Here is a 13,192-nt window from a genome sequence, read left to right on the forward strand (position 1 = left end):
AAATGCTGTCACGACACTATAATTGTCAAAATCAAAACAGTTTTTCTTACAGTCCAGTCTTCTGGTAGGGGCAGTAGAGGCCAGTGTTCCCCCCTGGGAAAAACAGCCAGTTGGAGTCATTGGGGCCTTCCTCGAAGCTGTCTATCACCACTGGTGGGTTGTGTAAGGAGCTGCCATCAATGATGAGATCATCTATCACCCACACCTCCTCCTTCTTACCTGAAAGGGAAGAATAATGTTGAGATTGTTCCAATGTTTCAGTATTGTAAATGTCAAGAAGAAACCGAGATGTGAGATGTGAAGAGCAGAGATTGTGTGAATTGGAGTGAGCAACCACACATTGTGTCCACTAACCGCTGTTGTAAGGCTGCCAGAGCCTGAAGCGGGTGGCGTTGGTCTGAGCGCTGGCTGGCAGCGGCAGGTGGAGGAACAGAGTGTCAGTGGAGGCTGGGAAGTAAAACTCATCCAGCATCAGCCAGCTGATTCCTCCGTTCACAGAGTACTGAAGCAGCACTGAATGGGAGCGCTCTGGGACACCTAGAAAAGCAGACAACATAAACTATTACAACCTTGTCCTGAAAAAAAACACACTTTATAAAAAAATAAAGCGATGCCATGAAGAAGAAAAAGTTATGTCTTACCTTTAGTGATGAATTTGAAGGAGAACTGGATGTAGAGAGTGTTGGTGCAGTCCAGATCCCGGGACACTATCATCCGCATACCATCCTGCAAACACCCCAACAGGGATTACATTATTTGTCAGCTGAAGAACATTTAGTCGTCTAAAGATGTCAAGCTCTGTTGTATGTTTTCTTCATGGTGGTTAAGACCGTACCCCTTTGAAGATGAGAGCTGTGCCAGATTTAAGAGGCTCCCCACTCAGAGTTCCCCTTTCTGCTCCGTACACCTCGGGCCACGTCTCCTGCTGCAGGTTCTCATTAAAGTCTTCTCTCAGTACAGATGGCAGGGAGGCCAAAGGCACACAGTGTGCCCCTCCATACCCCTTGTCACACCTGTGTGGGAATGGGAGAAAAAGTAATGGTAAGTAACAATTACATGTAGGAAATTAAAATGACCAAACATTTAAAATTCAATCAGCTGTGCAGAAAAGCCTGTTTTACTTACATACAGCGGCCATTGTCACACAGACCATGTCCAGAGCACATCCAGGGGCAGCCAGGGGCAAGTAACACATTATCTAGCGCCCATCCTTCTGCCCCTGGGGTGAAGTGGGTTTGGATCCAACGGAACCGAGTTCTGGGGGAACTGACGGATTAAGAGGAAAATTAGAATAAAAAGTAGCATCAGGAGTTCATGAACTTTTTGTTCATGAATATTATCAAAATTTTCTACTGATTTTGGGTAAACACATACTTAGCAGCACTGGGCAGGTAGACAGTGATCCTCCTCCAGTGTTTGTACTGGGTCGAGGTGTAGATGGAGCTCTGAGTATAACCAGCACAGCCAATAGCCGGTGGCACACACTCTGGGGTGATAAGAGACCAGTGATGGCCGCAGTCTGTGGAGTACTCCAGTCGAACACCATGGGAGAAGGAGGTGGACTTGCTACAACCCATGCTCAGCTCAAACTGCAGGAATGATGAGCCTGACACCTCGAAGTCCCAGCTCTCTGCATACCTTGGCTTTTCTGCAAACAAAGTGGACAAGCAATGTTACATTTTTAGTATTAAGTAGAATCTGTTCTTGTATGAATAATGATTTAACATTTAATGATTTTGCTAAATAGTGCCTCAACAAAATGAACCTGTATTTTCTGTGACATATCCTTAACTATGATGAAATAGGCAAGACTGTGAACTCTATTATTTATGTTACCCTAAAAAAACACAAAAAACTCACATGGGTGTGAATTTCCACATCATTGCCACACACCAAAAACACACAAGTCAATGCAATTCCAAATGCAAATATAGCCTTCAAAATAATAGGTATTGCTGAGTTATGTGTTAAATGTGTGCATGTTTCATGGAGTCATGGAGACAATCAGTGCTTCATGTGTTCACACAGGAAAACAGGAGTTTTATGTTTATAGATGTGTTGCCAAACTGATCTGGCTGTGCACACTTAATGAATGGGCCCTAATGTAATGTAATATTTGTGCAAAGTAAATCTGCTCACAGCTTGAAGCAAGCATTAATAACAGGCAGGATGTTCATTCAGGTTTGCTCTCATTAATAATGCAGGACCCACAGCGCCACAGTAAATGGGTGATTCAATTTCTGCCTTTTGTGTGGGTAATACTGTGATGTCACTGTAAAGCTATTTATGTGGTTTGATGAGTGTGTGAATATATGGACTTGTTCACTAGATGTTCATATGCATGTATGTGTACATAGTTGTATCTTTCATATTTTTTTCATCATGCGATGCCAACTGTGCAGCTGTTTTCAGTAACACATTCACTCTGGGTGGCTCCCCACAAACACAGCAGATTCGCTGAAGCAGTTGGGTGTTAAGTGTCTTACTAAGGGGCCTCTAGACAGTGATTATTGAGGGGGTAACTCCTTCTTTTTCCATGCACTTTCTGAGCCAGTCTTGGCATTACAACTGACAACCCTGTAGTTGTCAAGGGACTTTGCTTATTCTGTTCCAGCCTCGGTTTCCAGTGTTTAGTTTCATCCAGTGTCTCGCATTCCTGGTGTTTTGGCTTTACTTCTGTTCCTGCTTTCTATGCAGGAACATGCATGTTTATGTACCTTATTTTTGTCATTCATCAGTCTTCATCTGTATTTGGGTCTATTGTTTTTGTGACAGTAGTCATAAGTGCTCTTCTCTAAATGTGTGTGCTTATACGCAGTAATGTGTTTGTGTGACTCACTATCAATGGCCTCAGAGTTGAAGGTAAGTGCTGTGTCCAGAGACAGACAGTCCACAGTCACCTCCCCACCCTGAATGCGGTACCAGTTGTGCCTCAGCGGTGTCGTTCCGTCGAACTTGTCATGGAAACCTGTTCTGGAGCTGTCGTTCATACCGATCAAGACATCATCCAGAGCCCACTGGGCAGAGTGTTTCCCTTCAAGGTTGGAGAGAAGAAAGTCAAAGTGAATTACTTAACTAAAGGCTTTTATACACCAGGGACATAATGAATAAACAACATGAAAATACATATAATTTGCCTACAAAAAAGTCACTTTTTTGTCATTTAATATTTATGTTCTGTGTGAAAGTACCACGTGCAAACCCAGTGCATAAAAAACTGTCTCCTGTGTGTAAAGACCTTCAAGCTGTAATATAAAAAAGATATTAATATTGTTACTTTTCAGAGCTTTTCTATGATATTGTGCACCCTAAATATGCACTAACCTTGCTGTGGCTGCCACCATCTAAACACTGTGTAGGAGGTTTTGGCTGCAGGTGGCAGCTCGATGGTCACCACCTGAGGCTCCAGGAAGGAACTAAAGTCCAGCTCCCTCAAGAACTGCCATTGGACACCATTGTTGGTAGAGAACTGGACAATGACACCTAAAATCACAGAACAAAGAGCAGAGTAGAGGGAACTTTAAGGGGGGAAATCATTTTTACATAGACACAGATGCAGAACTAAGTAAATATAGCACATGCAATAGAATCAGAAGCCCTGATTATTACAGATTAGCTGTTTAGGAGGCTAGCTGTGTTTTATCTGACATTGCAGACTGAGCCTTTAGCACTGCTGCAGGCTAAAGATCCACAATCTGCTGACTGGTTACCAGAATAGACTTTGATTCTCCGTTAGAAAAAAAACACCAGTACCAAATTTGTACCTACACAGCCTTGGCTGGATCTCAGGGCTGATCAAAGAAGAGTGAGAAGGAACAAATGGAGAAAAGCCAGTGGTGAACTGATCAGATCAGATGTGGAGCTGCACTGTTAAGGAACAGCCACATGAATGCAGCAGAGGGCCTCCACAGCATGTAATAATTACCTTCATTGCGGGAGCGAGGCCTGGTACAAGTGGGCCCCAAACTCTTGCTGCCAATACGGATGTAGAATTGAACCAACCTGTATGGAAACAGTTGCAACCACATATACATTTTAAATTTAACAAACAGCCAGGTATGTAGCTGTTCTCAAGCACATACAGATAAGAGGTTTATAGGTGTGATCATCACTCACCGTGTGTTGGTGGTGTCTAGAGGCACTGTGCGTGCTTCTCTCCTCCCAGGGCTACTGAAGTAAAGAGCCTTGCCCTCACCAATGATGCCACAACCGCCTCCAATTTGTCCCCCACTTAGGCTCTGCCAGAGTGGGCTCAGCTTCCCCTCAAAGCCCTCAGTCAGCTCTGTGGGACTAGCTACAGATGGGACACAACTGTCCTGTTCCACTATGGGACAGAATAGGAAATCAAGGTATAAAATGTAAAGATATGTTGAGAATACAATCTTTTTTTTTCCATTCTTTTTCCTTCCCTGACTGTAATTGTACCTGTGTATCCCATGTCACAGAAGCAGACTCCAGAAATGCAATCCCCATGTCCCCCACAGTGGTTTGGACAAGGTTCAGAGATGTAGACCCCATCCAAGGCGAAAGCTGGGGCATCTCTGTACATGCTGCTCTCCTGGAACCAACGGAACCTGGTTTTGCTGGAAAAATGAGGGAAAGGAGATTATAGAATGAGAGAAATATAGCAGAAATTTTAATTATACTAACTAAATCATAATATTATACTACTATTAAAAATATTCAGTGTCTCAAAATTTAATGAAATCACTATTTCAACTTAGCAGATCAAATTGCATGCTTGTTACTATAGCTACCTGGCTGCAACATTGCGTGGTATGACCACAGTGACCCTGGTCCACTGTTCATAGTCTCCAGTGTTGTAGACGGTGGGCTCTCTGAGCTCACGACCACTGCCCTCACAGACACCTGCCCCTGGGGTTCCTGGGTAACAGCCCTCTCTCACCAGCGCCCAGGTACGACCCGCATCATGAGAGTACTGCAGCATGACTGGAGCAGACGCGCTAAACTCTGACTCACAGCCTATATTCAGCTGGGATGGGAAACACAGGACAGACATTTAAACAACAGTTTCATTATGACAATAACACATTTTCACTCCTAACTCATCACAGACGAATGATTTGTCAGGTGCATCACTTTTTAACCCCTTTAACAACAGTTTTGGATGTGCAGGGGTAGGTCGGTAGACTTTAACACATTGTTAACTCTGTGAATGTACCCAAACTTACTTGATTATGTGCAACAAAACTAACAAGTTAGGGTTAAAATTATTGTGGTTTTACATGTTTTGTGATATTTTCACATAGAATACTAACTGAATAGTTACTGGGATGAAAGTCTGTGTTTGTCTGACCCATTCATCCGCCCAAACTGCTTCTCTGTGTGGACTTTGGCACTCTTTATGCTATATCACAGACGCTTAAGGGGTAGCTTGTGCATTAAAAAGTGATGCCAAGGGGTCCTGACTAATTGTCAATATGTGACAAGTTAGGATTTTCGAACGGGCTGCTAAAAAAGAAGTATTGTGCACCTGTTTCTGAAAAATTTGCACCTTCAAAATCCCCTCTGCTTTTCTAGTTTACACATGTGGATACCTTAAACTGAAGGGTGTAGCCAGGACGCAGGGCCAGGTCCCTGGTGATGGCCACTCTGTCCCCATCTGAACGACCAAACACCATGGCGGAGGGTGTTGGGGCACAGAAGCTGTTGTTGCTTTCCCTCTCCATGCCTTCATTACCCAACATCAGCCACACACTCATCTGGTTCAGAGGGTAGTCAAATGCTGGCTTCTCGTAAAAGTTCTGTAGAGAGAAAAGACGTTTATTGTTGGGTTTTGTGTGAACACATTTCTCATGAGATAAATGGATACACTTCTGGAAAGATTTTTATAGCTGTTCTGTTTTAGTTAGGCTGACACTTTCCATTACAAGAAAACAAGTACTATGTCAAGATGAGGCTGAAGCTGCTGCACAAGGTCAGAGCACAAATGACAAGATAAAGAAAAAGCTCCTCGAATGGATTTCTGACCTGTGGTAGAGTTGGATTGGCCATGGGGATGATATGTTTCTCCCTCTCTGACAAAATTATGACATCATCAATTGCCCACTGGTCATAGCCGTCCCCAGAGTGAAGAGGCTGCCACCAACGGAACCTTGTGGAGGGGGTTTTAGAGGCCAGGGGAAGCTCATAGTGGACAAAGCTGAGGAAGGAAAAAGAGACAGGTAATGCCTCTCTTCCAAAATATACAATCATCCCAGATACACTCTTTCATCATATTGAGTACCACAAACGGTAAAAGCAGATCCCCTTCCACCATCCCCAGGTTTCTCACCGCGGCTTGGTGAAGTCAGTGAAGTACATCTCAGCGATGAGGCCCCAGCTGATGCCTCCGTCATTACTGTACTGCAGCAGCACTCCTTCCTCCCTGCTGTCCGCCTGGTTACAGTCCGTTAAGTCTCCGCCAACTCGCAGGTAGAACTGCACAAACTCTGCCCACTCAGTGTCCAGGTCCCAGCTCACCAGCTGCCTCAGCCCAGCCTGACAACAACAGACAGTCAGGATGATCAACTACGAGCTGCATGGGTCACACTTCATCATATCATCATAGTCACTTATTTATGCTTAAAATATGAATATTGGTTGTTCATATTGCGGTTCAATAAACTCTTGTTATGGGAACTTTGTCCCAACAATATCTTTGTGAATCATGAATACAGAGCTAAATGAAAATTGTGCACACATCCATCCAGTCACAATCAAGTATTTTGTCAAGCAAATAAAATAAATCTTTGTTTTTTAGATAGAGGTTATTCAGAGGTAGAAGGTCAGCAGGTTTTGTCAGCAAAAAAGTAGAAAGTAATCACACATTGTGTACTGTTCCTCTGCCAAGTTTGCACAATACTCTAAATTGGTTATTTTAATAACAAAAAAATATTTTTACATTTGTAATCTAGATTTGGATTTGCACCAATACACACAGGGACAATTGTTGGATTCATGTTCCTGATTTCTTTCTTCGAAGTAATTGCCATAGTTTATGGAACAAAATAAAATTGTTAAAAAAAAATGCTGTAATGTGAAGAAATTGTTTGAAAGTTCCTGGATCTGCAACACAAACTTGGCATAGCTTTCCGCCAAACTTTAATTAGTTGATTTTGCAATCTTAGTTGGATAATTTACAGCGGTACGAAGGACTAAAACACAGCTTTCTTAAAGATTTTTATCGTTATTTCACCTTGCTAAAGTACAGGGATGATCCGGATGAGACTACGCCACAGCCCTCATCGGGGGTGACTACCTCTCCACCAATCACCTCCTGCCATGTGGCCAGCAGTGCATCTTGGGATTCAAAGTCAGACAATACACTGGAGGAGAGAGGGGAGGAGGGCTGGCAGTCTGTTCCGGAGAAACCATCATCACACCTACAAGAGAAGACAGCGGCTGAACGTGTTAAAACATCCATGAAAAGATATTTATGGGTGTCTGTGTTGAGTGATCTTGGAAAGGTAATAAAGCGCGTGTGTCTGACCTGCAGTGTCCATGGTCACACCAGCCATGTCCGTGGCACATGTTAGGACACTGCTGGCCGATGTAGATGTCATCCAGGGCCCACTCGTCCTGCTCTCCGTAGTAGTTCTGGATCCAGCGGAACCGTGTGGCACTGGACCTGGACACAGAAGGCGCACACAGACACAGACACAGACACACACACACACAGACACAGACACAGACACACACACACACACACACACACACACACACACACACAAAATAGTCTAAATGCATTCATATAATAGAAGCTGAACAAAATGCAATGAAATACTGCAACTGACTCATCGATTATAGCTGATAAAAAGTAATGTAATGTTAAAAATGCATTACATAATCTCAGAAATCAACAGCAGCTGCTTGCATGTCAACCACATCATCATGTTATACCCACAAATCTGCTTCTCCACCGGGGATAGCGATTTGTAGATTTAGTGTTCTGGCAGGTAAAGATTAACTTTATCACATGTGTGCATGTCTATTTTCCTCTGTGTGTGTGTGTGTGTGTGTGTGTGTGTGTGTGTGTGCATGGGTTCTGCAGTTGTGTGAAATGAATGTCAGAGAGGGCAATACCATCATCACATCATCTCTGTTAGTGTGTGGAGGAGAATGCGTGTGCAGTGTGAGTACATGCTTGTGCGTGTGAGTCGGTGCTTGCTGTTCGGTGCATGTACAGCGATGACAAATGGCAGTAGGAGCTTAGATAGTCAGGTATATTGGGAGTTTTATGGCAGGGAAGTTTCTTAGCCTGCCGCTTCTGTGACCCATATCAACTCAGACCACCTCCTGATCATACAGAACTGGCCACGACTGTTTTATTATCATTTACTGCCATGACCCTGTGACCTCTCATCACACCCTGCAGGAGATTAGACCACCTTTATTTAGGAGCTTGGTGGTAGAATGAAATGGAGGTGGAGGTCACAGTGCTCGGTGTGGAAGGTTTATGTGATTGTTAGAGGTGATATATGTGTGAGCTAAGGCTGTAACAGCACATGTGCTCCTCAGGAACTGATCAGTGCAAGGCTGACTGGTTCAGTATGGGGCCTGTTTCAGTTCTGTTTGCCCTTAAACTGATTTAATACAGTGTTATTATCTTTATACAATGTAATTACAGTCTTTGTATTGGCACATACAACACAAATTAAAAAGTTTGAGCTCAGCCAGCGTTTTCTCCTTTTTGTATTTGTTTAAGAGTGTTTTATAACAGAGTTGAAGCAATCATGACATACTGCTTTTTGTGTGCTTTTAAACTACACGACTGATGAGATGTTAATATTTTAGTGTGGATGTAAGCGAATGTTATCATATTTTACCATCTGCACTAAGAACATACATTTCATTGTTACCGTGCAATCTCAGTGGGATTTGATGTTTAAAAACTGTTATGCAATATTCTTGTAAGCAAAGCATGCTTCGCTTTTTTATAGCACAGTTACAACCATGATTCCAAAAAAGGTGGGGTGCTGTAAAAATGTAAAACAAAAAACTAAACCAGAAACGCAATGATTTACAAATCCTTTGCAACCTACATTCAAAAGAACTCAGTACAAAAACAAGACATCTAATGTTCAAACTGTGAAACTTGTTTCTTGTACATAAACACTCATTCTGAAGTTCATGCATTCTGTTTTTATTTACGTTTTCTACAACATCCCAGCTTTTTATGAATCAGGGTGGAAGTTTGTGCATGTATATAGCTGTATATGAATGTGTCTTTGTTTGTATGTGTATACATGCAGACATTAATAGTAACAGGTGTGGACCCTTCCTCTTTTCCAGCTCTCTGTTGTACATCTGACTATATCTAAGGTGCATTATGCTCATTGACTACAAAAAACAGCATCAAAGATCAAATCAGAGGACATTTTATCCCAGAGGGCACTTTGTGAATCTTTTCTTCTATGTCTACTGTACAGACGTGAGTTTCTTACCATGTCTTCTGAGGCAGAGACAAAGTGATGCGTCTCCAGTCTTTGAACTCTGATGGGTGGTAGACACTGGGAGCTGTAAACTCAGAGCAGCTTGGCATGCCTGGCAAACAGGCCTAGATGAAAGACACAAGGGCTTTTCTATTATAAAACACAACACGTTTATACCCAGGTTTTGCTTAATGTTGATTACCAAAAAATCCTAAAACAAAGTGTCTCATTTATCATTGTGGATATTGTTTTCTAGCAAAATTCCTCAGAAATGGCATGATCTCCTGCAGACACACCCTGAGACTGCATTAATCCCACAGTGTACGCATATAATAGGCGAAGGCAGGATTACAGTATCTCTGACCTTGAACATTGGAACACAAGCAGGGATTAAAAGTACAGGACATTCAGAGAGTTACAGTCTGCACTTGCCAGATGACTGCATTTTCGTGCACATGGGAGAATTAGAGAAAATTCACTGATGGAGGACTCATTACGCCCTATTCAATTCCAAAGGCAATAAAAATCTTGGCAGATACTTTGGTGCCTCATGAATATTTATAAGGCAGTTGTGATCACAGAAAATCTTTGTTGAATCATGGGAAGATAATCTGCGTGCTGATTCAAGTATTGCCATGTATTTGCTAATAGTAGGATGATAAAAACTAATTGCAATAATTTCTCATCTGAAACAAAGTGCCACATTTAAAGACTCTCATTATTTACATATTATTACGGAGGCTGTAATGGGTAAATCAATATTCATGATCATGAATAAATGATATGTTTCCTTGTCTCTCTCCAGGGTGACTTCTACCAGTTTTAGTCATAAACAAAGGTGTGAGTCTGGCTGTGAAAACAAGGGATCGGATGTCAACAATCAATTAGCACGTGGAACAAAGCTGAAGACGTTTAGTGGTCTTTACCTCTTTAACCAGGTGCCAGGTAAGGCCGTGATTGGTGGAGAACTCCAGGCGGACCTGAGTGTCGATGTGAGGGGACGGCTCGCGGCCACAGCCCATGACCAGTGAGAACTGTAGACTGTAGGAAGCTCCAATCTGCATTGACTGAGTTTCCACATAACGAATACTGGAGCCAGGGCTGGGCTCACCAGAGAAACTACAGAAGAATATTGAGGGAGAAAGGTACCATACTGTAGTCAAATACTATATGTAATTTTTATAGGTTATTGTAGCATCTTTCAAATTGTTGATGGTGTATTTTTTTATCTTTAGGAAGACAGACAATCCTGTTTTTAACAAAATGAAAGTTGCAGAATAGAAAATAAGAATTTAATAATGTATAACTTTTCAGTCACGTTCAAACCATAAACTGTGTAAAAAGATGGACAGCATGAAAACTCCCCAAAAGTGAAGCCAAAACATCTTGATCGCCACCTGATAGCGTTTTTCATTGTCATTAAGGTAGTTCTTATTAAACTGATGCAGTTGAATTTAGTTATCTGATGCTATAAAAATGGGGTATAATGTCGTGATTGACAGCTGTGATTGACTCTCGATTGGTCATGTATGGGCGGGCCCTCGATACAGCAGCTCTACCACCCGATCACCACTGCATAGACTCTGGCTACAAATGATGCCTGTATCCTGGATATTTTGGCTTCACATCCTCCATCTTTATACAGCATGGTTTGGACCCAATAGGCAACATTTCATAAAATTAAAAACAAAAGAATATAATTACAAGAAAATGCCAATACAGTTATTGCTCCAGAGCATTAAGTCTCCTACCTGAGGGTCCAGTCATGCTGGCAGTAGGGCTGAACATGGCCAAGATAGAAACCAAGACTCTGGGTGACGTCCAGCACGTTGCTGAAGTCGAGACTTATGGTGTTGAACAGCACAGAGGTCATGCTGATTTCATCCAGGGCCCAGACATCATGACCACGTCCTGAATGGTACGGCTGCCACCAGCGGAACTGCACGCCAAACTTACGAGCCCCGGCTGGGAGTTCAACTGACACAATCCTGGTTGGGGGAAAGAGATTATTAAATTAAATTTTTATTGACACATAATGGAAAGTTTGCTTGATGTAAGCAGTGCATGCGTCATAGTCAAAACCACACAAATTTGAGAATAGTGACATGAATTTGGGGCTAGCATCCAAAATGGCAAACATTTAGCTGGAATTAATCACTGAGCTGTGACTCAGACTGACTTGGATCTAAAGCCTGCATAATCGCAGTCTGCTTCTTCTGACACAATGCAGATGGTCAATATAACCATAAAAGATTCATGAATACAGCATCTTACGTCACTTTTTAGTTTGTTAGAGCCCACTCTGTTCAACACAAAGACCCTTTTCTCTTAGTCAAGACTAATTCCTGTTCCTAGGCGTTTTGCACAAACATGCATGTTGATAGAGTTACAACCTGCCCTTGCACCTGCAGGTCAGATAGTTGTGTAGAACGTGTTCCTGACTCACTGGCCCCTGTTGACCTTTGTTGTGGTGATGAAGAGCTCTGAGACTGGGCCCGCGCAGCTGGAACCCAGCCCACTTTGTCTTCATTACACACATAGATTGCTCTAACCAACTCAATGGCTCCCAGTGGCTTACACCTCCAGCACGCCATTAGCAGCGCAAATGTGTGTGTTAATGGAGTCATAGTGTCTCTGTAGAATCAGAAGCACACACATCTCATGCACACACACTCTAAACATAGGTGGTACCTTGGCTCGTGGAAGCCTTGATAAGCGTAGTGCTGCAGCAGCGTCCAAGTGATGCCGTTATCTGAGGAGTAATGCAGCAGGACTCCCTCTCCTGGCTCGTCCGGGGCAGGACATGAGCTCAGCGTGCTACGGCTGCCCAGGCGAAGAGTAAACTGTAGGTACCTGCATAGAATGAAAGCAAGAATATAAAAGACAATGTGAGCAAGAAAAAGTAGGGTCAGTTGGAGAGAGCAGGCAAGTACAGTAGCAGTAAGACGGAGTGCAAAAAAAAAGGAAATGACACAGAAAGAGAGAAAAGGGCAGGTTGATAAATGAGAAGAAGAAAAAGAAAGGTGACCAAGAGTCCTCAGGAAGGAGAGGTGAGAAAGAGAGGGGTAAAAGGGTAGACAAACAGACAGTCATGCGGAGTAGAGAGGTGGGAGGGAGGTGGCAGGATGATGGATGAGATGATTAAATGAATGAGGACAAAATTAGATGAGAGGAGGTGGAGGGGAAGAAAGCGTAAGACAGAGAGAGAGTGAATGAGAGTCAGAGTTCATATCCATGTATCCATGTTAAGTGTACATAGTTCGAATGTCGCACAAGTTTCCATCCTTTTATGTGTTCCTCTATGGTTTGGGAGACATATCATCATCTATACTAATGTAATATTTATTATAATTCCCATCATCCATCTTGGGCTGCCAGTCACCCCCCAGCTCTCTCTGTCCTTGGCTGAGCTGTGCTCTCAGTAGCAATGCAGTTTCCTCTTTCAGGCAGCTGTTCACTCAATCAGCCAGGAAACTGGCATTAAATATGGCCATCAGGTGGCACACTGAGAGCCGCAACAGGCATAATCAATCTAACACAGATGCCATATCTAACTTCACCGTTCCCTCTCTATCTTTCTCTCACACATTTTCATCCTCTCCTTTCATCGCTCCTCTCATCTGCAGTCCTCGCCACGATCGCAATCCATCTCCCAGCATAGGAACACACAGTATGATGGAAAGAGGGATTGACGGAGGAGGGGAGTGGATATCTGACTGGCTGGAACATTTACAGTATCAATCAGAAGTTAAGACACC

General features: G+C 42.9%; 1 protein-coding gene across 2 annotated transcripts in view; it reads right to left on the reverse strand.

Annotated features, from left to right (window-relative positions):
- The window catches only part of reln (reelin), a 98,504-nt gene that overhangs the window by 16,007 nt on the left and 69,305 nt on the right, over positions 1–13,192 (reverse strand). For both annotated transcript variants that reach the window (XM_059334864.1, XM_059334863.1), the window contains exons 19-39: positions 12,126–12,287; positions 11,186–11,422; positions 10,361–10,553; positions 9,447–9,559; positions 7,493–7,630; positions 7,199–7,385; positions 6,296–6,501; positions 5,992–6,163; positions 5,559–5,765; positions 4,758–4,993; positions 4,426–4,583; positions 4,117–4,324; positions 3,926–4,002; positions 3,325–3,483; positions 2,840–3,034; positions 1,375–1,648; positions 1,126–1,266; positions 836–1,013; positions 642–726; positions 355–537; positions 51–219 (exon numbers count right to left, since the gene is read on the reverse strand). In XM_059334864.1, coding sequence (XP_059190847.1) covers positions 51–219; positions 355–537; positions 642–726; positions 836–1,013; positions 1,126–1,266; positions 1,375–1,648; positions 2,840–3,034; positions 3,325–3,483; positions 3,926–4,002; positions 4,117–4,324; positions 4,426–4,583; positions 4,758–4,993; positions 5,559–5,765; positions 5,992–6,163; positions 6,296–6,501; positions 7,199–7,385; positions 7,493–7,630; positions 9,447–9,559; positions 10,361–10,553; positions 11,186–11,422; positions 12,126–12,287 — 3,678 coding nt within the window. The remainder of the gene's footprint in view (positions 1–50; positions 220–354; positions 538–641; positions 727–835; positions 1,014–1,125; positions 1,267–1,374; positions 1,649–2,839; positions 3,035–3,324; positions 3,484–3,925; positions 4,003–4,116; positions 4,325–4,425; positions 4,584–4,757; positions 4,994–5,558; positions 5,766–5,991; positions 6,164–6,295; positions 6,502–7,198; positions 7,386–7,492; positions 7,631–9,446; positions 9,560–10,360; positions 10,554–11,185; positions 11,423–12,125; positions 12,288–13,192) is intronic.

Source organism: Centropristis striata, chromosome 6 (genome assembly GCF_030273125.1).
Source record: "Centropristis striata isolate RG_2023a ecotype Rhode Island chromosome 6, C.striata_1.0, whole genome shotgun sequence".
Lineage (NCBI taxonomy): Eukaryota > Metazoa > Chordata > Actinopteri > Perciformes > Serranidae > Centropristis > Centropristis striata.